The sequence below is a fragment of the Eschrichtius robustus genome, chromosome 10 (genome assembly GCF_028021215.1).
Source record: "Eschrichtius robustus isolate mEscRob2 chromosome 10, mEscRob2.pri, whole genome shotgun sequence".
Classification (NCBI taxonomy): domain Eukaryota; kingdom Metazoa; phylum Chordata; class Mammalia; order Artiodactyla; family Eschrichtiidae; genus Eschrichtius; species Eschrichtius robustus.
This window is the reverse complement of record NC_090833.1, coordinates 54,595,975-54,619,430: the sequence shown is the minus strand read 5'-3', so window position 1 is coordinate 54,619,430 and position 23,456 is coordinate 54,595,975. Positions and strand designations below refer to the sequence as shown.

Sequence of the window (23,456 nt, the reverse complement as noted above, 5' to 3'; positions counted from 1 at the left end):
TCCAAATTCTGTTTTGATGGGTACCAGTGTTTGTGTATTCAAAAATAACACCGTTTTTTGTTTGTTTTTGTTGTTAATAGGCCAGTGTACTATGACAGAAAGAATGTGGGGCTAGATCTGAGCCCCAGTCCTGCCTCTCCACTCACTGAATGTTTAGTTTGGGGAGGTTACCTTTCCTCTTTGTAAAATGGTGGTAAGTTTACTGATTCCATTCTCACTAATTGTGAGAATTAGGTGAGTTCACATATAAGAGTTCGGTACACTCCCTGCCTCTGTTAGATGCTCAATTGATGCTCCTTTCTTTTCTTTCCTTCCTCTTTGCTTAAAAGCTTAGAGAATTACTTACAAACCAAGTCCATGTCTGTGACAGGGACTAGAGCCTCTTCTATCCATTCCTTTTAGTACTGGGTGCTACTACTTGGAGTTTAGAAATAGCTGTCCTGAGATCAAGTATTCCTTCTGAGAAGAATTCAAGTCAAGATGAGGACTCAGAACTCCCATATTCTAAGACCCAACTTCAGATCTGTACATTAGACATTTTTTTGGTTGCCATAAAGATTAGAAGTATACTTAGGCTGGTCATTACAGAGTGGAAAGGTCCCTGGTTGATAAATGAACTTAATCAACATTGAATCTGTGAGGATGAGGTAGATGGAGGAAAAAAGAAATAGGATTGATGACTTTGACCAACACAGTTTTATACAATCATTGTGTTGACCTTGCTGAGGTATAACCTTGGTCCCTCCTTTTGTCATTTTGTAAATAGACTCTTCCAGGACATGTCATTTTTCTCAAAATACACTACAAGGTGTCTAGAAAACTATTCTTGACTACTTGCTTACTTCAAATTTTTTTCCATATTTCAAAACAGTTCTCTAGTCTTTTCATGAGGGTTCTTAGTAGTTAACATGCAACAGCTAATGTATAACACCATGGGTCAAATCTGGCTTGCCTGCCTCCTGTTTTTGCATGGCCTGAGAGTTAAGGAGGGTTTTAAGATTTTTAAATGTAAAATGTAGAAAAGATTTTTAGCCTTTAAGTGAGAACAGTTGCTCAAAGAATTGAGGACATTGCCTCTTGCCTGCAAAGCCTAAAATATTTACTATCTGGCCCTTTATGGAAAAGGTTTGCCAACCACTGCTTTATATTTACATCTGGGACATTCATCAATTACTGAGAGAGATCAAGGAAGCTTATGGCTGCCATGTATTTTTTTAAATTATTTATTTATTTATTTATTATTTTGGCTGTGCCAGGTCTTAGTTGTGGCATGTGGGATCTTTAGTTGTGGCATGCATGCGGGATCTAGTTCCCCAACCAGGGATCCAACCCAGGCCCCCTGCACTGGGAGCGCAGAGTGTTACCCACTGGATCACCAGGGAAGTCCCTGGCTTCCAAGTATTTAATCATATTTTGTTTTAAAAATCTTCTAGTACATAAGGTTTTGTTGATCCCTGTAATATTTTAGATTTAGCAAATATTTTAGTAGTTTTCTAGTCCATGGGTTTGCAGAGATTTTTTATAAGGCCCAGTGCTTAAAACAGGTCACAGCAGAGCTGTTTTAGTTGAAGGGATCCAGACTACTTGTACTGCCCATTGCCTAGCATTCCTAGTCCTCCCTTGGGCATTCTGTGGAACCCCGAATATAGTGGCTTTCAAATGGAATTATCAGCAGTGAAGTCCTCATGTTGCAAGCAAACACCTTCAGATGCAGCCTGGGCCATGGTGAGAAGGTGTAAGCCCTCAGTGTTGTGGCTCCCCCTTAGGAAGAAGCTGCCAGAAGACAGGCAAGATGTGGTTCTGGTTCTGATGAGCCCAAGGATGACAGGGCAATGAGAGGAAGCAGTCATAGTTTAAGTCTACCCAGGTCTATTTTTCCTAAAAAGAGAAGAGTCTCAAACCCTTGAATATCCAGGATTATGTTTTCTAAAATCCAGGTCTGTTGTAGATATATGTTAATGTCCAGGAGAAAAGCAAAAATTTGAAATATTGAACTTTAGGAACCCATGTGGTCACTTTCCAACAGGAAAGATGCTCACTTCCTCAAAAATAACTTTCTACCAGCAACAAAGATGCTTGAAGTTCATATAACTGAAGACTGAACTGTCCATTCCACAGGTAGAGAACAGCCTTTAAATTCCTTGAGAAAGGTTGTATGTGGGCATAAATTCAGGATAACATGTAAATGACTTAGAGTCTATCTTGAAAGTAAACTAGGAAGAAATACTGAGTATCTGAAGGCAAAAATGGGAAGAGTGTCCACTTCATGGGCAAAGTGTGAAAAAAGAGGGAAGGGATTCTCTGGAGTCACAAGCAAACCAAATTCTTCATCTATGGAGGTTTTCCCCCGGTGGTAATTGCAGGCTTCAGTTCCCCGCTATAGCACAGTTCCCCAGAAGGGCTATTGTAACTCCATCATACAGAGCTAGGAAATAGGGAGAGGTGTCCTGGGAGAGTTCAGAGTTGGTAAATCAGCTCTTGAGTTGGCTGAAAGAATATTGCATTAAAAATTGGATTGGTGGGCTTCCCCGGTGGCGCAGTGGTTGAGAATCTGCCTGCCAATGCGGGGGACACGGGTTCGAGCCCTGGTCTGGGAGGATCCCACATGCCGCGCAGCAACTGGGCCCGTGAGCCACAGTTACTGAGCCTGCGCATCTGGAGCCTGTGCTCCGCAACAAGAGAGGCCGCGATAATGAGAGGCCCGCGCACCGCGATGAAGAGTGGCCCCCGCTTGCCGCAACTAGAGAAAGCCCTCGCACAGAAAGGAAGACCCAACACAAACATAAATTAAAAAAAAAAAAAATTGGATTGGCTATCTGTGCTAAAAATCTGTTTCCAGAAAGCCTTCTCTGTGAAATGTTTTCAGAAGTCACATGAAATTAGAGTGGGTGGAGTTGTCTCAGCAGTATCTGAAAGGGAGGAAATATCTTTTGTGGTTAACATGATACAGGTAGGAGATAGCTAAGGGATGAATAATGAGGAGTTGGAGAACCCAGTATGTTTTTTTTACTAAAATTTCTGTTTTTTTGACTGAGTCGGACTTTATTTCCAAAAAAAGAGATGAGGATCATTCCTGTAAGAACTTCCAGGAATGGTTGTCCATTCCTGCTCCATCTTTCTTCTTTCTTTCTGCTCTCCTACTCTGCTCAGAATGGGATAACATAACACACAGAGGCAATACTGGATTTTTTTCAGAGTAGTCTGAGTTGTTTGCTCGTTCAAATTATTTTACTGACTTTCTGTATAACTAACGCTCTGCGAGTGAATAAGTGTGTAGGTTGGGAAGTGAAGGAAAGAAAGCTACGGTATGTGATTTGAGGTTAGATATGTCATGCATTGTCTGGAAAGACCCAAGAGAGGTGAAATGCTGGTCCCAGAGAATTTGAGAGAGCTGCCAGGTGATGCCATTCTACTTGTAATAACTAAATGTCTTTGTTCTGAAATGCAGATGTTTTAGAAGCTTTTCCTAACATGAAGTTAATTACACCTGGTATTTCAGAATGTTTGATGGTAACCTTTGGCATTTACATGCACGACGTCAGCCGTTATCTTCTAGTTGTATTGCCATGTATTCCAGAAAGGCATGTAAGCATGTATCCTCTTCCAAACACTAATAACTTCTTTCCTGGCTATAAATCCAGCTGCATGACGTGGAAATGTAATTGAGCAGCCTACATAGATGTTTGGAGCTCATGCGGGAATATCTATTTGTAAGAGAACCTGAATATTCATGTAACTGTCCAGACATCAATAAATTTTCATTTTACCTTATTTATTTCTGTTCCCCAGTGAACAGCAGCACTCTTAAGCTCAGAGTTAATAGGCACATTCTTCAGAGATGTACCCTCTCTTACCTTAATAGGACATCTCCCTAACACATTTGTTTATCAGTTGCCAGGTAGCTATCCCATCAGGTGACATGAGTATGTTTTCTTTGTCTTAGTGCACAGGTGACAGTTACCATTGTTTGCCATCAATTAGCTTGGGGTAGCATGTCAAGGATGTACAGGTGGTGTCACCTTACTCTGACAGCCACCCGATCCAGTTGAGAAGGGATTGTTTCATTATCCTCTTATCAGGGCTGCTGGATAATGATACTCTACACTGCAAAGTGGGAGAAAAAAAAGACAGGCAGAAAGAATAGATTTTTAGGGATTGGCAATGTTAAAATTATTCATGCCTCAAGGAGAAGGGAAAGATCAGAGAGCTGACAGGGCAAACCCTTAAGAAGCTTCTTTTTCCTAATACAGATAGAATACAGAATGATACCCTTCCTGCTGGAGAAAGAGAAGAGGGGGGAAGTGCCCAGACATTAGGAGGAAAGAAAAAGAGGAACTAGCCCCTTCTGCTCATAGCGAGCAGGCAAGGATTAGCTGCCATCTCTCTCCCATTCTCCAATTAACCTCAAGTGCAGCCTTCCAAGTGACCGTACCGGGACCTTTTCGTTGCTAGAGAACTCTCTGGTTTGTGGATTTAGGTCATGAGAGCATTTTCCACTGAACAACAGTGCAACTGAATGGTTTCATGGTGGAATACAAAGAACTGCAGAAGGTATTGGGACACAAGTTTTCATTATTGAGGACCAAAACTCCAGTCACCCCCCATGTTGGTCATTTTCTTCAGAATGACTGAGGGGAAGTCTTTTTTGAATTCTGAAAATTAACCACGGCTGGATCTTTATGCTGTTGGAGAAATGAACACAAAGAAGTGCTGAAAGGGTAAAAATACTTCAAGATAAACTAAGCTTCAAGGGGGACAATTGTGTTGACATTTTAGTAACAGCCCATTTTCTCTCCTTAACGAAGTGCAGTCATGCATGAAAATGACTTATCTTTTAAATTGAAACGCATTATGGGTTGTAACTCGAAGGTGTGTATTACTCATGTAAAATAAAGTACAACATTTTAACCCTATGAGGATTCTTTCACAGGCCCTGAACACTTTATACCAACTTGCATTAGAAAAGTTGAACAAAAAATGCTTATTATTAGAGAGTATGATGTATATGCTCTTCTGCATTTTAAAATGACTCTAGTTCACAGTTTATATGCATCTTTAGGTAAGAAGCCATTCTCTATTGGAGATTTACCATTTTGGAGCAACATGCCTTTGTCTTCTCCATCCTGTTAATTATAGGAATAATTACAATAATATAAATAGGCAAGGAATAGCAACGATGGTTTGTCGAGCACTTAACCATGGTCCAGACACTATGCTAAGTGTTTCCTATATATTGTATAATCCTCCTCGCCATCCTGTGAGGTATTATCCTTATTTAAGATGAAGAAACTGAGCTTAGGTTAAGTGACTTGCCCAAGACACATTGCTAGTAATTGGTAAAGCTCAGATTCAAACCCAGGTCCATCTGACTCCCAGTGTGTACTCTTTGTTCCTTTAATAACCACCCTGACACTATCGCTCCTGAGTGCCCAATTTCTGGTAGGCCAAAGTAGCTAAAATTTTCATTGCAGTCCAGCCGTTTCCTGAATCCTTCCTAGGTTCAAATTTCTCCTGGAGGGAGCCTTGAGGAGGAAAGACAGAGACAAGACAGGGCTCACCATTTGAATGGGGCCTCTAATTCCTTTTTAATATCTCTGTGAAAGCTGACTTAGCCTGATTTCATTGATTAGCTTACGCCTCTGTACCCAGACCCTGGAAATAATGCCCAAGAGATGAGTAGTGAGCCCATACCTCTTCCCATGTACCAGCCACCAAGCATTAAATGTCATTCCTCTGTGTCCCAACTCTGGCACTGATTATAAGTGAATTCACAATCTATGGATAAGACTGGTTCCCCCTGTCCTATGAGAGCAGGCCCGCTATGAAGTGCAACACCATGGCTTTTCAAGTAATCATAAATGACTCCGAAAGCATATTTACTGTAACTGCTAGGTGGCAAGAGATCTGCCCAGCACATCTCTTCTTCCTGCATTATTGACAGAGGCAGTGGCCTTTCAGCCCACGACATCAACATCGTGCTCGCTTGTGGTCACAGGTGCATATATCTGATTGCTCATGAAGAGCCCCTCCCTGCCTTCCTTCTTTCCCACCAGTGGATCGACATGCTCCTGACAAGCATCTGAAATCTTTATTTCAGAAAAAGCCCATCTCCTACCAGCTGTTTGTTTTCCAAACCAAATAATTCAGTTAATTTCTTGCCTGAGTTAATTTTCAGAGCTGGAAATTTTCTCTCAGCCACGTTGAGGTCACTTTAGTGCTTTTAGGGTGGATAGAAGCGAAAATGGGAATCTACTTTTTGGATCCTAACCAGCATTTTGGTGGTTAAAACTACCCGTGTGCATTGTGTGTGGTGGAGGAGGAGTGCCTAGTGACTCCAAGCAGCCTTTACAAGTGGAGTATGCAGGGGTTCTGATACAGTGTCAACACTCTTATGCCTTTGTTTTTGCATCCATCTTGCATTTGAGAGGCAGTATAGTGTGATGGTTAGAGGCATGTGATCTGAAATGAGGTTTCCCAAGTTCGAATTCCAGGTCCACTACTTACCAGCCACATGACCTACATACGCCAGGTAACCTAATCAAGAACCTGATTAGGCCTCAAGTTCCTCAATAGTAAACTGGAGAAAGGTTTGCAAAGTACTAAATAAATGTTATCTATTGAGTCTGGGGCATGGGGCAGGCAAGAAGATGAAATACAGCAGAGATATGGTCCAACACCTACTGCTCAAAGTGCAGTCCCCAGACCAGCAACCTCAGCATTGCCTGGGACTTTGGGAATTTGATAGAAGTTCAGAATCTCAGCACTTGCTGCCTCCAAGACCTAGTGAATCAGAATCAATATTTTACCCTGGTGAATTGTTTGCAAATTAAAGCTTGAGAAGCAGGATTCTAGCTGCCCATACAGTTTTGTTTTGTTTTTTTATAATCTTAATTTTAAATTTATTTATTTTTATTTATTTATTTTTGACTGTGCTGGGTCTTCGTTTCTGTGCGAGGGCTTTCTCCAGTTGCGGCAAGCGGGGGCCACTCTTCATCGCAGTGCGCGGGCCTCTCACTATCGCGGCCTCTCTTGCTGGCGGAGCACAGGCTCCAGACGCGCAGGCTCAGCAGTTGTGGCTCACGGGCCCAGTTGCCCCGCGGCATGTGGGATCCTCCCAGACCAGGGCTCGAACCCGTGTCCCCTGCACCGGCAGGCGGATCCTCAACCGCTGCGCCACCGGGGAAGCCCCCCATACAGTTTTGAACAGAAATATGCCTTCCAGTTGACTGTTTTTAATATACCTCAGCCTGACAAGGGAGGTCTTCTTCCCTGCCCTCTAAAACGATGAAAACATAGTCACGAAAACAATGCCTATGGTAGCCTTCCCTGTCTCTGGGGATGGGCCTGAGACAAGTAGACTTCATTTCAGGAAGTTTCCTTGCCTGAAAAACTCCTTGCCTTTCTCTAGTCACACAATGAATACATGACAGCTGAAGTGTCCCCAAGGGTGCCCTGTCCATACCCATTAGACATACAGATAATTGTTTTCATTTGGATAGAGAGAGCGCTGCCTGTTAACCCAAACTAACCTGAGCCAGTTAAAGGCTCGAGCCTAGAATGCCCTGGTCCCAGTAGCTGGTGAGATGGCATCTGGGGACCACACAGATCAACAAATGCTGCTTTGTCAAAATTAAAAAGCCCAACTGAGTCACCTCCACCTACCTCTATAAGGAGATGGGATGAGGGACTGTAGTGAGCTAAGCCCCAGAGAGAAAGAAAGACTAAAGCAGCAGGGAGGCCAGCTCCTGGTCCTCTGCTGGAAGTAGGGCTCACGAATTCATCTCAAGACCAAGCTTTTATTTCCTTGGGGAGTCCACCATCTCTTAATCACAAAAGCAATAAGAATTTCCAATATGTTGCTCCCCCGTGCCTAATCAGTTGTTCCAGCTGCCAGTCATCAGTGCAGTCTAGAGGCTCACCTAAAAGCCCTCTTCCAGCCTTGAAATCAACACTGACCCCTGAGGTGACACTAGACAATGAAGGCTGCCCCCATAGGTAGCCTGTGTGTGCTGGTTGATTTGATCACAACAGTTTTGTTAATATTGCCCTAGATGCTGGAGGGTTCAGTTCTCTTCCTTATGCTTTGATTGATAGGCCTCATTGTATGCCCCATTAGTGGAGTTTGGAAAATCATTTTGAGTGTGTATGGAAGGAAATTTTTCCTTTTGTGAATGACCTTACACTTGCACTCTGACATGGAGATTTTCTTCCTGAGGTTAAAAAAATCACTTGGCAAAGCCTGAGCATCTGTCTGTAAGTATTTGTTGTGGTGGGCAGGTCTGTGTGAAAGTCTCAGGTTTTTGACTTCAAACATTAAGAGACCAGCACCTGCCTGGTACAGAGTAAGGGCTGGAAAATTGTGTTTGAATGAATGAATATTCTTAGACTATAGTAAGGTAGAATCCTGGATGTATGACTTTGATAGCTGGAAATTCCTAGAAGTCAGTGTAAGTAAGAGGCATTTCCTGTGCCATAGTGGCAATTTCTAAGAAATGTGGCTCTTTGGTAGAGGTCAAAGGCAATCCTACTGAAGCCACGGATACCTGACTCCAGAGTTTTGTCCATTTTATATGCAGGATATGTGAGATGGGAGTTGGATGAATGTTGGAAAGCCATGCTCTATTGTTACTTCCTCTGAATCTCTGGTCACAGGCAACATCCACAAACATTGCCCTGGACTCTGCATGCAAAGTGCTCTGTGTAGACACTGAATTATAAGCCTCTTCTAGGTTATCTAACCAGAGGAGAATTTGTCTTACATTTCTCATCCCATTTGTTAGAATATAGAGGCAAGTCACAGGCTTCATTTTGCTGACAGTTGATTTCTTACACCCTACGTAAGAAACTGTTTCATACACTTTTTTTATGTACTTTAAATTGAACCCTAAAGCCCCCCTTTCTTCCTCTTGTGGGGTCCCCAGTCAAAGGGTCTCTGCCTGTTCCAGTGCCATTCACTGGCTGTAGCAGTGGAAGGAAGGGCTGTAGATGTGTGTTTGACTGTTGGTCAGTCAACACGTGACCTCAGCACAGCTGGAGGGCATGTTTCTGAGCCTTCAGCCCTAAACCACACACCTCTTACGTCCCACCTCACATCCCCTTCACCACGTGTTCCTACCAGCGGCCATTGCTATGACAACCAGGCATAACTTGGCAGCACCTCCCCTCAACTGCACTGGCTTTCTGTCCCCAGGCTTCTCTGATGCCCTGGTCTTGGGCATCTCTGAGAACCTTTAACCACTGTGGTGCATGTGCCTACTTGGAAGTGTGAGAGAAGTATCACCCTTTACCAGTGGGGAACAGGAGTTGGTGGATAAATGTTCCTTTCTGTCCTTGTCCTACTCACGGAGCCCAAGACGGGCTCCAGTGGCATTCAGATTGTGTTCGTCTTTGTTTACTCAACAAACATGAATGACGTGTTGGAGACAGTAGGCACCAAGGGTGTCTGGTTCACTAGTCTATCCCAGAACCTGGCTCAGTGTCTGCCACATGGTAGGTACTCCGTAAATATTTGTGGAATAATTGGCTGCTGAGAGAGGAATGAGAAGAATGCAAGTAACTCTGCACACACAGCAAAAATATTAAAATAAGTACAGAAAGGTAGAGGACATTACAGGCAAAAGCACAGTAGCATAAATTGCCATGACATATTTGAGGTGTTGTCAATTGTCTGATTTGGCCAGAGTTTAGGTCACATTTTGGGATTTGGGGGGCACAAATAAGATAGTGTGTTAAAGTGTTGAACACCGTTTGATGTTCTGTATTAGTAAGTCTCAGTATTTTGGTATAATGATTTATGGAGGTCTGTTCCCCTCATTCAACTGCAACCTCCGCAAGGACAGGGGCACACATATTGTAGAGTGGCTAGCATGTAGTAGGCACCAAATAAATATTGAATTTAAAAATTAATGGTTGGAGGATAGATGGATGGATGCATGATGATGGATGGTTGGTCTTGGCTATTAAGCGGTCTGAAGGAGAGGACCTTAACCAGGCCTAACTTTCAGTGTGCGGCAGGCTGCACACAATACCAAATTTCCCAGCCTATTTCTTTGCAGCTAATGCAAAAACATGGCTAATATAGCTAATGTAGGCCTGTGGGAAGCAGCACATTTTCTACTGAAGCATAGAGCAGAGCATGGAGTGTGTACACCAAGTTTCTCTGTTGCTCATGGGTTGTAAACAGCAAGGCAGCACTTCTCTGTGAAAAACACACACACATATATACAAAAATACCTCCAGCGGATAATAAGTGATGGGTGCATTCAGCAACTACAACAAAATAAATAGGAGAGCTCACGTTTCTACATCAAAGCAGAAAAAAGTTAGCTTGTTTCCACAGTGTCTCTGTGACCTTCTTATTATTCCATTAGTTTTTGGAATAGTATATGAAACACCAAGCTTCATGCTGACAAACACCATATTGAAACTATTGCCGCAGTCAATCCAAACAGCCTTCTCCCGTGGGTAAAATTATTATTTGGAACACAAGCAGAATGTGGTTGCTTGAGCAAGCTGAGCATAAATGAGGTAGTGATCCATAAGGTGACTCTAGCGAGTTTGCAAATGTGCAACTTTTCTGGAGGCTGACACACAGCAGAAGCTCTGCATTGCCCTTTTGAGCTGGTAAGCATTTTCTAGTCTCACCACCTCTTCAGGACTTGGAAGACTGTGGAGGATGCAGGCGTCTAAGGACAAGAGTTAACCTGACACAATGCTGACTTACCAAAAATAAAACCTTCAAATGAGATCACACTCCTATCAGTAGCTTTTTGAGCGCGAAGATGATAATTCTGCTTCTTCACCAGTTCCTTTAAGTACTTGAACTCTTGTTCCATTGGATTAAGCTTTCAGGGGCTGGGTCATTTGGGGGTATTAACTCTATCCTGGAGAGGTTGGAGAAAAGTGGTGCTGGTCTAAAAATACAGCTCCCTGAACTTTTAAACCTTCAAATCTCTTTGATTATGTGGCTTCTTTTTCTTAATCCTGAACCTGGTTTTTTAAATTTTTTAAAAATCCATTTATTCTTTGATATCAGTAGAGTAAGTTCAAAAAGAGCAAAGATGGGTATAAAGCTTGGCATAGCTTTGTATAGAGAAGGAAGTTACAGAGAGTCAGCATAATGATGCTGGTATGATTGCAGCATAATGAGACGTCTGCTGAGTAGATCCAGGCACTGAGAGAGCTTCTCTGATAGTGATAGACTCCGAAAGTGACAAGCCCCAGTTTCTTCTGTGACATGGTACCAATTAGCCGATCTAAATGGGCACATATTTAAGTTTGAGGTCACGTACAGTTCTCAAAGGCTAGGCTGGCCCCAACAACGAGGCTGTAACTCACTCTCTGTGTCGTAATAGACAACAGCGGGAGAAGATCCCGGAGCTGCTTTTGAGGCCCCTTTTCCATATTTTGTGGTGTTGGGAGAGGAGTCATGTGTGCTGAAGACTAAGTACATTTATCCATCACACCATTGGGAAATGCCCAGGGTCAGTTAGACTCTGAAGTTAAAAGAATGTAGGATGCTGCATTGGTACTAGGATCAGGGGAAGCTCTGTTCTCATTACATTGATTTAGCAGTGACATGGAGACTGGGCACGACCCACAGCGCCTCACTGCAGCACCGAGAAGAGGAAGAAGGCCTGTGTTGTATCCTGGGTCAGCAGACTGCATATTCTGTTACCTGACTGTCCTCCCCTGTGACTGAAAAGTGCTAATACAGAGACCTTCGCCCAGGTGCAGACATTACAAGATTGGCTAATTATACGGTGTCCAGACAGGGAACTTGCCAGGCAAGGCAGCTCTTATGAGACGAACCGTGAATGTCAGCCTGGAGCGAGCTGAACATGGACTCCTCAGACCGCAGTAAAGGCACATTAGCCGGGGAACCTGTTCCGCCATGAACACAAAAGCTGTGTATATCCAATAAGGGGAGAACTGTTCCCTTAAAAGCACCAAAGAGAAAAAACAAACAAGCCCCTAAAATGTGCTTGCTGTCAGCCTTCAGTATTTAAAGAGTGCGTGCTTCATTTGGGGCGCAGTCTGATGCTTGTTCTCCCTTGGTTTCAGCTTCAGTTTTCTCCAGCAATCATTCAGGCCGAAGCGGGACAGCTGCTGGGGCCATGCCAACCCCACATCCTGTCAGTCACCCTTCTCCGGGACATAATGTACAGGGGAGCTCCCGCAACCCCTCCTCCCAGTTACCTGCACCCACAGCTGCGGACGTGGGAGCTGAGAGGTAAGGCCATCCGTCTCTCTCTTCTAATAGGTGGCACCGCCAAACCTCCCTCCACCAAGAAGAGCTTTGACAGTTGCTGAAGTTTATTAATAATCCATTGGTGGGTTGAATTACCCAAAGGTGACATTTTAAAAGTACATGCACAAAACGCGTGAACCGAATATCTCATTATCTGTTTTATTTTCCATGGGAAAAAAAATAAAGATACTGGCAATAGCCCAATGAAGTGTCTGATGCTGGGGAAATGCATGAGAATGTTCCTGTCGTTCCTCAGTTTGTTTCAGGGACTCAATTTTAAGGTAATGTCCCTACAGGTTGACATGTTTTCCAGATGTAAGATGGTACTTTCAGCACATAGATCAGTGGTGTTATCTTAAGAATATAGCATAAAAGGGCACAGGATTTTATACGCACTACCAGAAAGGGGCTGTTCACTGAATACTTTATGTTGATACCACCGTCATAAGGATTTTCTGGGAGAAAATTTTTCAGTCTTGACACTTCGGTCCCTGTCTTTGGACTGCCCAGCCCTCCAGTGGTGTGGACAGAGTACTACTTCTTTCATTCTCCTCTCCACTCATCATCTGGCTTGAATTGACCTAGACATCCATGGGAAAAAGTTCTTGTGGGCACCCCTATGCAATCCTGGAATAGTAGGCATTTGGTAGACAAAATAATGGGTTGAATAGGCAACAGGAGTAAAAGTTTTGAATCTTTGATTTCACCAGCAGTCTGTGGTTTTGTTGGTGTTGGCCTGGTCTAGGAGTTTTTTAATGTGTTTTTAAGTCCACTAAGCCATATTTTTAAATTTTATGCCTACCCTTTATTAATACATCTGTTCATTTAATAAGCATCTGTTGAGTACTTGCTGTGTGTCATACATTTTGCTGAAGATGAAAAGATGATTAAAACCTGGTCCTGCCATTATAGGATTTGGTGGTGAAGACAGACGTGCAAACAACATATAGTAATGCTGGCTGGATAAATGATGTAACAAAGGTGCCACAGGAGCTCTATCTGTGCCTTGGGGAGGGGGAGAAAAGAAAGACAAGAGTAATCTAGGCATTACAGGAAGATTAAGGCTCTTCCAGATGGATAAATGGGGAAGAGCATCCAAGGTAGCCAGAGGGACATATGTAAGACATGAGAGGGGGAAGGACACATGGAGGGAGCAAGGTGCCAGTAACTCAGGTGGCATCATCAGGTAGACATGGCGGATGAAGTCAGGTGAGAATGGGTTGGCTCATGGGGAACAACCATGCTGAGGATTTTACCCCTGATCCTACTGGAAGTGAAGAACCATTATAGACCCTTTATTAGGAGAGAAACACATCAGATTGTCATTTTAGAGAAGGAACTCAGGTGACAAGATGGTAAAGTAATTGAGGCTTGAAGCAGGGACGAAAGGTAGGGAAAATAAGAAGGAGGTTATTATAGAAGTCCTTATGAACAATATGAGGACCTGAGCTAAGGCAAAGCAGTAAGGATGGAGAATTTATTCAAGGGCTATTAGTTAGGAGGCAGAATCACTAATTATTAATATATGTGTGGGGTAAAGAGGAGGGACCAAAATTCATTTCTGAGTTACACCCCGAGACATCAAGATGGAAAATGGTGCCATTAACAAAGGAAAAGAGGGTGTTGAGTAGAGGTGAGGGCGGGAAAGGAGGAATGACAATAAATGGACTTTAGGGTTTTGACTTTCAGGTGGCTGTAAAACATCCAGGTGGATGTGTCTGGTAGGCAATTGAAACATGGATCAGAATATGTTAGACTTAATCCTAACACTTCTATGTACATGGTTAAGTGTAAACAAATTATTAGCCTTCTCTTGCAGGATCTGTCAGCAAAGCAGTGCAAATGATAATCATCTATTAAGTTCACAGACTTGCCAGTTGTTGGATGTATTTCTATAAGTTCAGATGAGCTTATTCATTTTAGGATTTTATTTAGTTCCCAGTTGAGTTTTAAATGATATTATCCGTGGGCTTTTCATCATCCCATTTCATTCTGCCTGGCCAAGCATCATACCCTACAAGGTAGTGAAGCTAAGAAACCATCCATAGGGACCTCCTCCTCTTTGTCTCATCTTATCGGTAGTTATACAGACTCTTTACAAGAATATAAGAAAAAAGTAATCTGTGTGTCTTCTTTTTTGTACACAGCCTTTAAAAGAATCAATGTAGAAAAAGATTTTAACCATTATTAGAGTCAAAAACCACAGCAACCCAAACATCTGATTAAATCCCAGCTCTCACAGTTGCTAATTGTTTCAGTGTGTTCCTTGGATGCTCCTGCTGCTTGGGTTGTTTCTGGTTTTGTTTTTAACATTTCATTTTGTTTTATTTTATAATTTTTTTTTTCAATTTCGTCTTTTGAATGTTGGTAACGTATTAAAACATTTCAAGAATGGCACAGTGAACACCCATATACCCTGCACCCGTGTTCACCCATTGTTAACATTTTGCCACCTTCTCTCTCTCTTTCTGTCTCTTTCTCTTTCTGACTTGAGAGATCCTTTATTTGTCTGTTTGCTTACTTGCCTGTTGTTTCTGAACCAATCTGAGAAATTGTTGGGAATATCAATGAGCTTTAACCCTAATTACTTTAGGAAAGATCTAAGAGGGACATTTTGCCTGCATAATCACAATGTAATTATCACACTCAGGAAATTTAACATTGATAATGTATATTGTCTAATATGCAGTCAATATTCAGATTTCCCAAATTGTGTGAATAAAGTTCTATATAGCTAGAGGTTTTTTTCTTTTCTTTTTATGATCCAGGATCTAAGGATCACAGTTCTCATTTCTTTTTAGTCTTTTTTACTCTAATGAAATTTCCCAGCTTTTAAAAAATCATCATCTTCTTCATTATTATTATTATTGCTTTTCTCATGACATTGACAGTTTCTAAAGAACTGAGGAGATTTATTTTGCAGAATGTTCCACAGTTTGGACTTGTCTGATTTTTTTCCTCCTTAATAAACTAGTTCGTTTTGGGCAGGAATAACACATAGGTGATGGGGTGTTCCTTAGCTCTTTTGAGCCTTAGTTTGCACTCATGGGGAATTAGCATTAGATGAACCAAAACAGATAAAGCACCTAGCTTGTTACATGGCATGAGGACAGGCAACCTTGGCATGGCTGAGAGATTCAGGTTTGTAAGCCAGAGGATGTTGTCAAATGATTGCAGTGGCTGATAATATAATCATGGAAGGGAAAATGGAGAGGCAGAGGAAGGTGGTGTACTTTGCATGACTGGGTGAATGAAGTGGATATTTTCACTTTTGTGGCTTTGCCTTTTTGCTCTGCTCTCCCCACAGGATGTGAGCCCCATTCCTATGCCAGCCCAAGTGGCAGGAGCAAGGGCGTGGAGGCTTATCTCTTCCAATCAGGTTTGGAGATGAGGATGACTGGAGAAACAGCCCTGAATTATTCACTGCGTTTGCACTAATGTCCAGCATAAAAACACTAAGAGGAAATGTGCTTACCTTCCGCTTTGGGTTTATATATCTTTGCCTCTGTTTGCCTGGGAAATTCCCCAGTAAAAACCCCAGCAGTTTTCCTGACGGAAATAAGATTATCCACTTTGCGATTTTTAGTGGGAAACTGGCATTTTTTTCCTGCTTTGCGGGCATTGATTCATCATTTATTTAGCTTTAACTTGTTAATAAAATAGGCTGAGTCACTGTCATAAGTCAGGAAAGGTCCACCACATCTGTCCAGTTAACATCTGTTTCTTTGATCCTTACCACCGTAAAATAAACGCAAGTTCTCTCAATTTGACGAGGTTCCATTTTTATTTTGAATTATGATCTGAATGACACATCGTTTCAGTGATTTAAGTCGAACTACATCACATCACCTAATGTTGATTTAAAATTATTATGGGAAGTGGTGTTTTACTATGTCATATTGAACGAGCCAGTGGTACTTTACGACAGTGGGAACTCAGCGTCTTCGGAAATGTTAATTTATTGGGTTTCAAAGTATGTCTTTTAGACCAGAGAAAACAAACATTGATGGAAGTCCCTTTTTGAGGTGGAGAAATCTTGCAATCCCAAGAATAAGTCAGCTGGATTTGTGTCACTCATCTTGTTCAGGAGCATGTTGGCTGCCTCTCCCCTTCTAAAGAAGGCCACAAATATGGTGTGCTCTGTAGTATAAGTGACAGAGTTTAGGGGACTTGTGGATTTACCAGAGTGGAGCGACATGTAAAGGGCTTCCTATGAGCCCCACCTCTGAGCCAGAGAAGACTGAAAACAAGGAAAGGATGTGCTCTCCCCGTGGAGAATGCATTCTAGTACAGGAATCAACAGCAGAGAATGTTAGGGACAATTTTTTTGGAGAAAGTAATCTAAACACCTTAACTAAATAAGGAATGTCAGTTTCTTGAATCTGTATGAAGTATTGGGAAGCCTTACTGTTTTCCATTCATATCAGATGTGATACTGCTAGAATTCTAGGGCCTTTGATATATGTGCAGTCTTTCTATGCCTTTGGGTAACCAGGGCTGGTCTTCACGGATAGTATTTTCTTATTCACCATTGGGAACATATTGTAGCTTTCCTGGATGCCAAGGGGTTAAAAATAGCAATTGTTTTCTATGTCATGTCTTTGCAATTATGTAAAGTTCTTTAGCTCTAGTCAAACCAACCTGCTCACTGACTTAGCTTGGTTGTTTTCTGCATCTTAATTCAGGATCTTTCTCTACCTAAAGAGAGAGTAAGGATATTCCCTCATTATCTTATTCTTGACTAAATGTTATCAGCCTGGAGCTTGGCTTAGTTTTCAGCCCAGAAAGCCTCCTTGCCTCTTGCAGCTCCCCAGTTAAATCGCTGGGTCCTTATTATCTGTCTCATTTATTTTCCATTTCCCAGATGTCCACTTGCTAACTGAATTATTAGTTCTTTGAGGGCAGGAACCTAAAATTTCCTTGTAACCTCCAGGGTTCAAACCTGCTAAGGCAGGTTTGACAAGGGAAAAGGGCCAGTGAGGGGAATGCCTAGGAAACAGGGGGCCATTGCCAACTTCCATTGCCCAGGTGGGAGATTCCTAGAAAGGATTACTCCCCTTGATTCACTGGTCTGAAGGATGGTGACCTCAAAGCTCCAGCATCTTATATAACCTGCATACTTCTATACAATACGTAGTTGCTCTAATACATATGTTCACACACACACACACACACACACACACACACACACTGCTAGGAGTCTCTTGCCATCACCCATTGCTGGGGTCCCTTTGCTTTCCTGTGGTCTTTAATACTAGGTACTCAATACCAACTATTCCCACATATTTGCATCTATAGTATCTGAACAGCTCAAAACTAGGCCTGCTGCTTTGCTGTCCTTCCCTCCCCAGGACTTTCTTAGTAAACAGGGACACTGATATCTTCACCCACTCAGCTTTTCCATAGACACACACACACACACACACACACACACACACACACACTGTCTCTCTCTCTCTCTCCACATAATCTTTTCTCTCTCTTTTTAATCTTCTAGTATGTGTGCAATAATGGCTAAAATCATAAGCATCATACAAAATATTAAAGTTTATCAAAATCAGTCCTAACATTGAGGTTCATTCATTTATTGAATCATTCAGTCAGCTGGTATTTGGGCACCAGGCAATATACTGGACACTGAGGACACAGTGGTCAATGAGACTGACAGGAGCCCGGCCCTCTCAAAGCACCTAGTCTAGCAAGAGCTAACCTGGTCAATAGGTGGTCGTAATTTTGGATGCTATGAAGGGGTGCTACAGGAGGCTGTGGAGGCATACAGAAGGAGTACCTAACCCAAAATTGGGGAGGGAGGAATAGAAGAAAAAATATCTCCCTGAAATCTGAAGGTCTATAGAGCCCAGCCAGGCAACGTCATATATACAAAAGCTAAGAGGAGAGAGAGCAAGTGAGGACGGAGCTTCATAAATAAATGCAGGAGGAGGCTCATGAGCTGCGTTAAGGAGCTTGGGCTTTATGTAGAGAACAGGCTTTTGTGTACTTGGCTAAGACAGGTACCCTGGTGACTCTGGCATACATTTCAAAGGCCTCCATATCCTGTTATCCACCCAGCAAGAGTTCAGAACATATTCTGTGCCCAACAGAAGAAGAAATGATGAAGAATGTACGAATGATTTGTCTGGTCCTCAAGCAGACAAAGGCTGTCCTTTCCATATCCTAGACTGATAAGGCAACACAATGGGTTTTGTGTTATTTTCCTTTTTAACACAATTTGTAAAGACGATTTTGTCCCTTGCAATTCCAAGCTTGTAGTTTATATAGTCATGACCTATTTAAGAAGATTTTGAAGAGTCAGTGTCAAAAAAAAAATTACCTCCATGTTAGAGACAAAGTGCCGAACATCTGAAAGTTAGAGCTCTAATATCAATAACTTGGCCTCACTGTTCTTATTATAACAGAGAAGACTTGAGTATTATTAAGAAGTGTCCACATTGCTATGTGTCATAATTTAGTTGCAATTTACCCAGTGAGCACTGCTCTCAGAGGCTCCTTGATGTGTATTACAGACCCTTTCCCACATGCATAGATAGCTGACTTATAAGGCAACAAACACTGGCCAAACAAACAAAGTTTGTCGATCTTTATCACTGAAATAATTGAGAAAAGCCATAGTCAGAAAATAAATATAAGCCTCAAATATCCATTGTTATCAGCCTGAGTATTGGCATCTACATCATCCTCTGTTAGAGTCTATTGATAGGATGCTCACCTAATGTCATGTGGTCAAGAGCATCATTCTTTCTCTTTGGGCTTCAGCACTTTACATTCAGAAAACAGTTATCCACATTTAACATCCCATTAAGGGGTCAGTTTCTTTCTAGAAAAGAGACTTCCACAGATGTTCAAGATTAAGAGAGGTGGGGTCCAAAATCTACCCCCCCCCCCCACACACACACGTCTACTTGAGAACTGCTGAATGTAATGAATGTTGTTCCTGATGTTGATGCTGTGAGCACAGAGGTAGAAACTTCCAATATCCTAGACTTGAAAATGGAGATTACAGCATTGTATCTTAGACAGAAAAGCTTGAGGTCCTTTTTCTGTTCTGTTTTCTTTAAATCTGTGGAAAATTCCTGGTACTTCTTGATGTTTATTCTAGGGCAGTATAGCCCACCAGTCTTAAAACTTCTTAAATATTGATCCATGACCACAGCCATACTTCATCCTCTCTGGAAAATATCAGTTGGGTTATTGGCCTTTGGAATGACCTTTCTTCTCACAGAGATCTTCACCTTACTAATAACTTCTTATAAATACGCCACCCTGACTCACTCGTAATAGTCACACGTACAGGGAAATTGGTGATATTTGTTACTTTCTTCTTACCTACCTAATGACTGTGAATGGCTCCTCTGGAAGAAAAATAAAACAGCAACAGCTACAACAAGGCATTGCTGAACTAGCTGCCATAGTCCACCCTGATCTATCTCTCATTTAAATTTCTGGGTGGCTAACAGGATATGGAGGCCTTTGAAATGTATGCCAGAGTCACCAGGGTACCTGTCTTAGCCAAATACACAAAAACCTGTTCTCTACATAAAGCCCAAGCTCCTTAATGCAGTGTGGTCTGCAAAACTTTTATGAGCCTAATTGCCAGAGGCCAATGTATTTCTTGATAATGGAGGAAAATAATGAGCTAGGTCTACATGGCTGTCTTCAGCTAACTATTAAAAGCCTAAAAAGCCTAGGAGTCAACTTTGATTCCTCCCTTTGCCCAAGCACTTTCATATAGAATTAACCTGTAAGTCCTATTAGCTCTGCCTTCAAATACATTTTAAGCCTAATCAGCTCCACTCCTCCACACCCAGCTCACCAGTATCCCCTCCTGTCTCAAGTACAACAGCCCCCTAACTGGTTTCCCAACATCCAGTCTTGCTTACCCACAACCTTCTACTTTCACCCTACCAGCACACCTGGCCTTTGCTCCACACCACAACAGGAGCTGCTGCCCTTTAACATGTAAATTGAATCATTGAGGATTTCCTGCTCACATCTGTGTTCCCACCATACTTAGAATAAAGTCCAAACTCATTTTTATAGTGTGAAAGGTAGCAGTAACCCTGAGCAGCTGATTGATGCTCTTCCATCTCCACATTCTCCTTTGTGTCACTTCATGGCGAAGCGGGAGATGCTGATGTGAGCACACACGTGTCACTCCAGCAAACAAATGGCTTGACTTGTGGTTCAAGTATTCGTTCACGTCAGTTTGTTTTCCATGGATTTTAAATTTTGAAATGCACTATATCAGCATTTTAGATTAATTATAAACGCACATTACAAACCATCTATTAGAAGGTCTGTAAAAGGAACTATAATTTTTAAGTGCCAATGAAGTTGTTTCACCTCTGAATGCCAAATCAGCCATCTTTATTTCGTTCCCACATTCCAAACAAATCCACTTCATGCGAAGCCCAAGATGATGTTTTTTTAGTTCCCTTGGATTTTCAGTCAGGAAAGTGAGTCATGACAGTAACAAGGAATGCTTGAGGTAAAATAGAATTCCTTTTCTTGAAACCTCTACTTTAGTGCATTAGCGTGAAGCAACATGGAGTTCGCTAAGCCATTATAGTATTCAAATGTGGCAATGTGTTCTTTTCATATGCTTCCTCTGAAACAGCAAGTCATATGGAGCCAGAATTCCCAAAGTGAAAGCCCACAAGCCGTTCTAGCCCGAGTCAAGATATCCACATATTACAAAGTGCCTCATCTCTGATGTAGAAAAGGCTGTTCCAAGGAAAGCCTCTGCTTAATGTTTTAACAGTGTGATCTAGAAATCACCTTCATCCTTTCCCCTCTCAGGTGGGGATAGTTGGAGAAATTGGCTCCTAAGAAACTATATCTTTTTTCAAGCGAAGGACTGTTTGTTCATTAGTGGTGAGGAGTTTATTGAAGTGAGCAGAAACCAAGAGACAAAGTTCTTTGGATTAGTCTTTTTGCCTCCTTTTCTGAGAAATAATCTTTAGTTGGTTTTCTGTTTAGTTGCAAGGAGAAAAACTTTTCTCTGTTTTAATCATCTTCCTCAGAGTAACGGTTGGAATCATTCTCCTGAAGAAGATGTTCTCCCCTCAGAAACAGAAACTGGTTTCTGGACAAATATAATATAATATTCAACTGGCCATTTGCACCAATTCGACAAAGGTACCATCCACCTGGACACAAGAATTGGCACTAAGTTGGGAGCCATGTCTTTGGAACCAGTGGTCTCTTCAACAGCAACAGCCAACATTTATTAATTATCTTTGCATGGTACTGGATGAGGTGCTGAAGATACAAAATGGTAGCAGACAACTGAGGATTTGATGCTCTTTCCATCTGTAAGAGCCAAGAGCCCTTCTCTAATTGTGAATTTTTAAATATATGCTGTTTCTTTTCATTCATTTCTGTAGCCAATTGTTGAGTCTCATCTTCAAGAGAAGGTATAGAAAATTCATTTGTGGTTATTACAATAGTAACCTGACATCCTTCAGATGAAGAAAAAAAAGCACATATAAACAGCACATATTATTACTGACCGAACCACCACCCAGCTAGTTTCTTTTCAAATTTATGGATTATATTGACTTCTGAGGTCTCATTTGGCAGTGGCTTTCAAAGGCACCTGGCTATACTTGGCAGGAGTACTGCATTGGAAGCTAGTTCTAAAAGTTCTTCCTTCTGATGTTGTCAAGAGACTTGTGTTTTCAGTTTGTGACCATGAGAAAGGTATGCAAGAAGCTGTTTTTTAATCTGCCTATACCTCTCTTTCTCATGTTTGGAGAAAAATAACACTTTTTTTCTCATTTCTCATCTAGCATTCTCATCACACTTTCTTCCGAATGTTTTTCTTTCACCTAATGCGTTCTGTTTCAAAGCAGACTGAACTCTATGCCTAACACTATGCTGAACAAGAGAAAGTCTTCCCTTTGCCACAGAACTATGAGTTAATCCCCTTGCTTTGACCTACTCAGAGCTGCGCAAGGGACGATATCATTACAGAATTTTTTTTCACCGCAGAATTTTTGACATGAAATGTCTAAGACCACTCTGGATAAATTTTCTTCTGGTTGGCACTTTTTTTGTAAAGAGGATTTGGCAGAATCAGACTTTTCTTTCCTTTCTCCGCATCACATCAGATTCTGAAATAGACAACCAACCAAGTCACAGCCAATTCTGCAGTCAAGATATTCCAAAAAACCTGGCTCTTGGTTAAATGTGTCCTGCATAATTCATTTTTGTAACATATCCTGGATGTCCTCTCCTCCTCCCTTTGCATTTCCACAGGGGAATAATAGTGTGATACCGTGGGCCGTGTGTCACTGTATACAAGAAAAAATACACTTCTTTGCCTTGGGCATTGATTACTTTGTTTTCTTGACTTACAACTTACTCCCTAAACCCAAGTGGAGAAACGTTCCTCCAGAACACTCTACCCTTTCTATTTCCCACAAACACTCACTCATTATAATATATATGTGTCTTTTTTAAAAAGCCTTGGTGATCATTTCACCTATAGCCAACTTCACAGCCCTCATTTTGTCGTGCTCTGTGGAGGCTCAGGCAGTCATTTTTGAGTCTTAGTCTCGTCCAATGTGATAAATTATTTGCAGTTAATATTGACCCAGACTCTTGTAAGGAGAAAGAAACACTAAGCCCTTCCTGGGGATGGTTTCAGCTCTTCGGCTAGTTTGGAACAGAGTCCGCAGATGGACATACAGCTCTTGGCCTGCTTTGGTCCTACCCAGATGGACAGTGTTGCAATTACCCACACTTCCCCAAGGCCGTTTCTTCATTTCTGAAAGCTGGTCTTGATTGTCTCAGAAGCAGAATTCAATTTGCAGTTCCCCCAGTAACGTGCTGTGATTCATTCGGGAACAAATCTGGATTGAACTGAGTCCAAGTGTCTCTTTTGTGAGACAGAAGGGAAGTATAAGTAGATACTATAGTCACCCAGATGAGTCAGCCAGGAATTCATGAAGTGATTCATAAATCGTTATAAAGACCACTAAAGACTACTAAAATGGAGCGCTGTCTGGCTATACAAAGTGGGGTATTATCATTGGGGGGTTTTTTTAGATGTTAAATCAGATGTGTAATCCTTACAACTGTGCTTTTCTTTTTAGGTTTTGAAAAGGATTCCTTTTTTCCCCCTCTGCAGTCAGCCAACTGCTAAAGCCATTTTTCATTGATTAGTTTTCACAGATGAATTTTA

The 23,456-nt window shown here is 41.8% G+C and overlaps 1 protein-coding gene across 4 annotated transcripts in view; it reads left to right on the top strand.

Moving 5' to 3' along the window:
• The window catches only part of GLIS3 (GLIS family zinc finger 3), a 494,000-nt gene that overhangs the window by 433,126 nt on the left and 37,418 nt on the right, over positions 1 to 23,456 (top strand). For all 4 annotated transcript variants that reach the window (XM_068552881.1, XM_068552879.1, XM_068552883.1 and 1 more), the window contains one exon: positions 12,064 to 12,232. In XM_068552881.1, the coding sequence (XP_068408982.1) occupies positions 12,064 to 12,232 (169 nt within the window). The remainder of the gene's footprint in view (positions 1 to 12,063; positions 12,233 to 23,456) is intronic.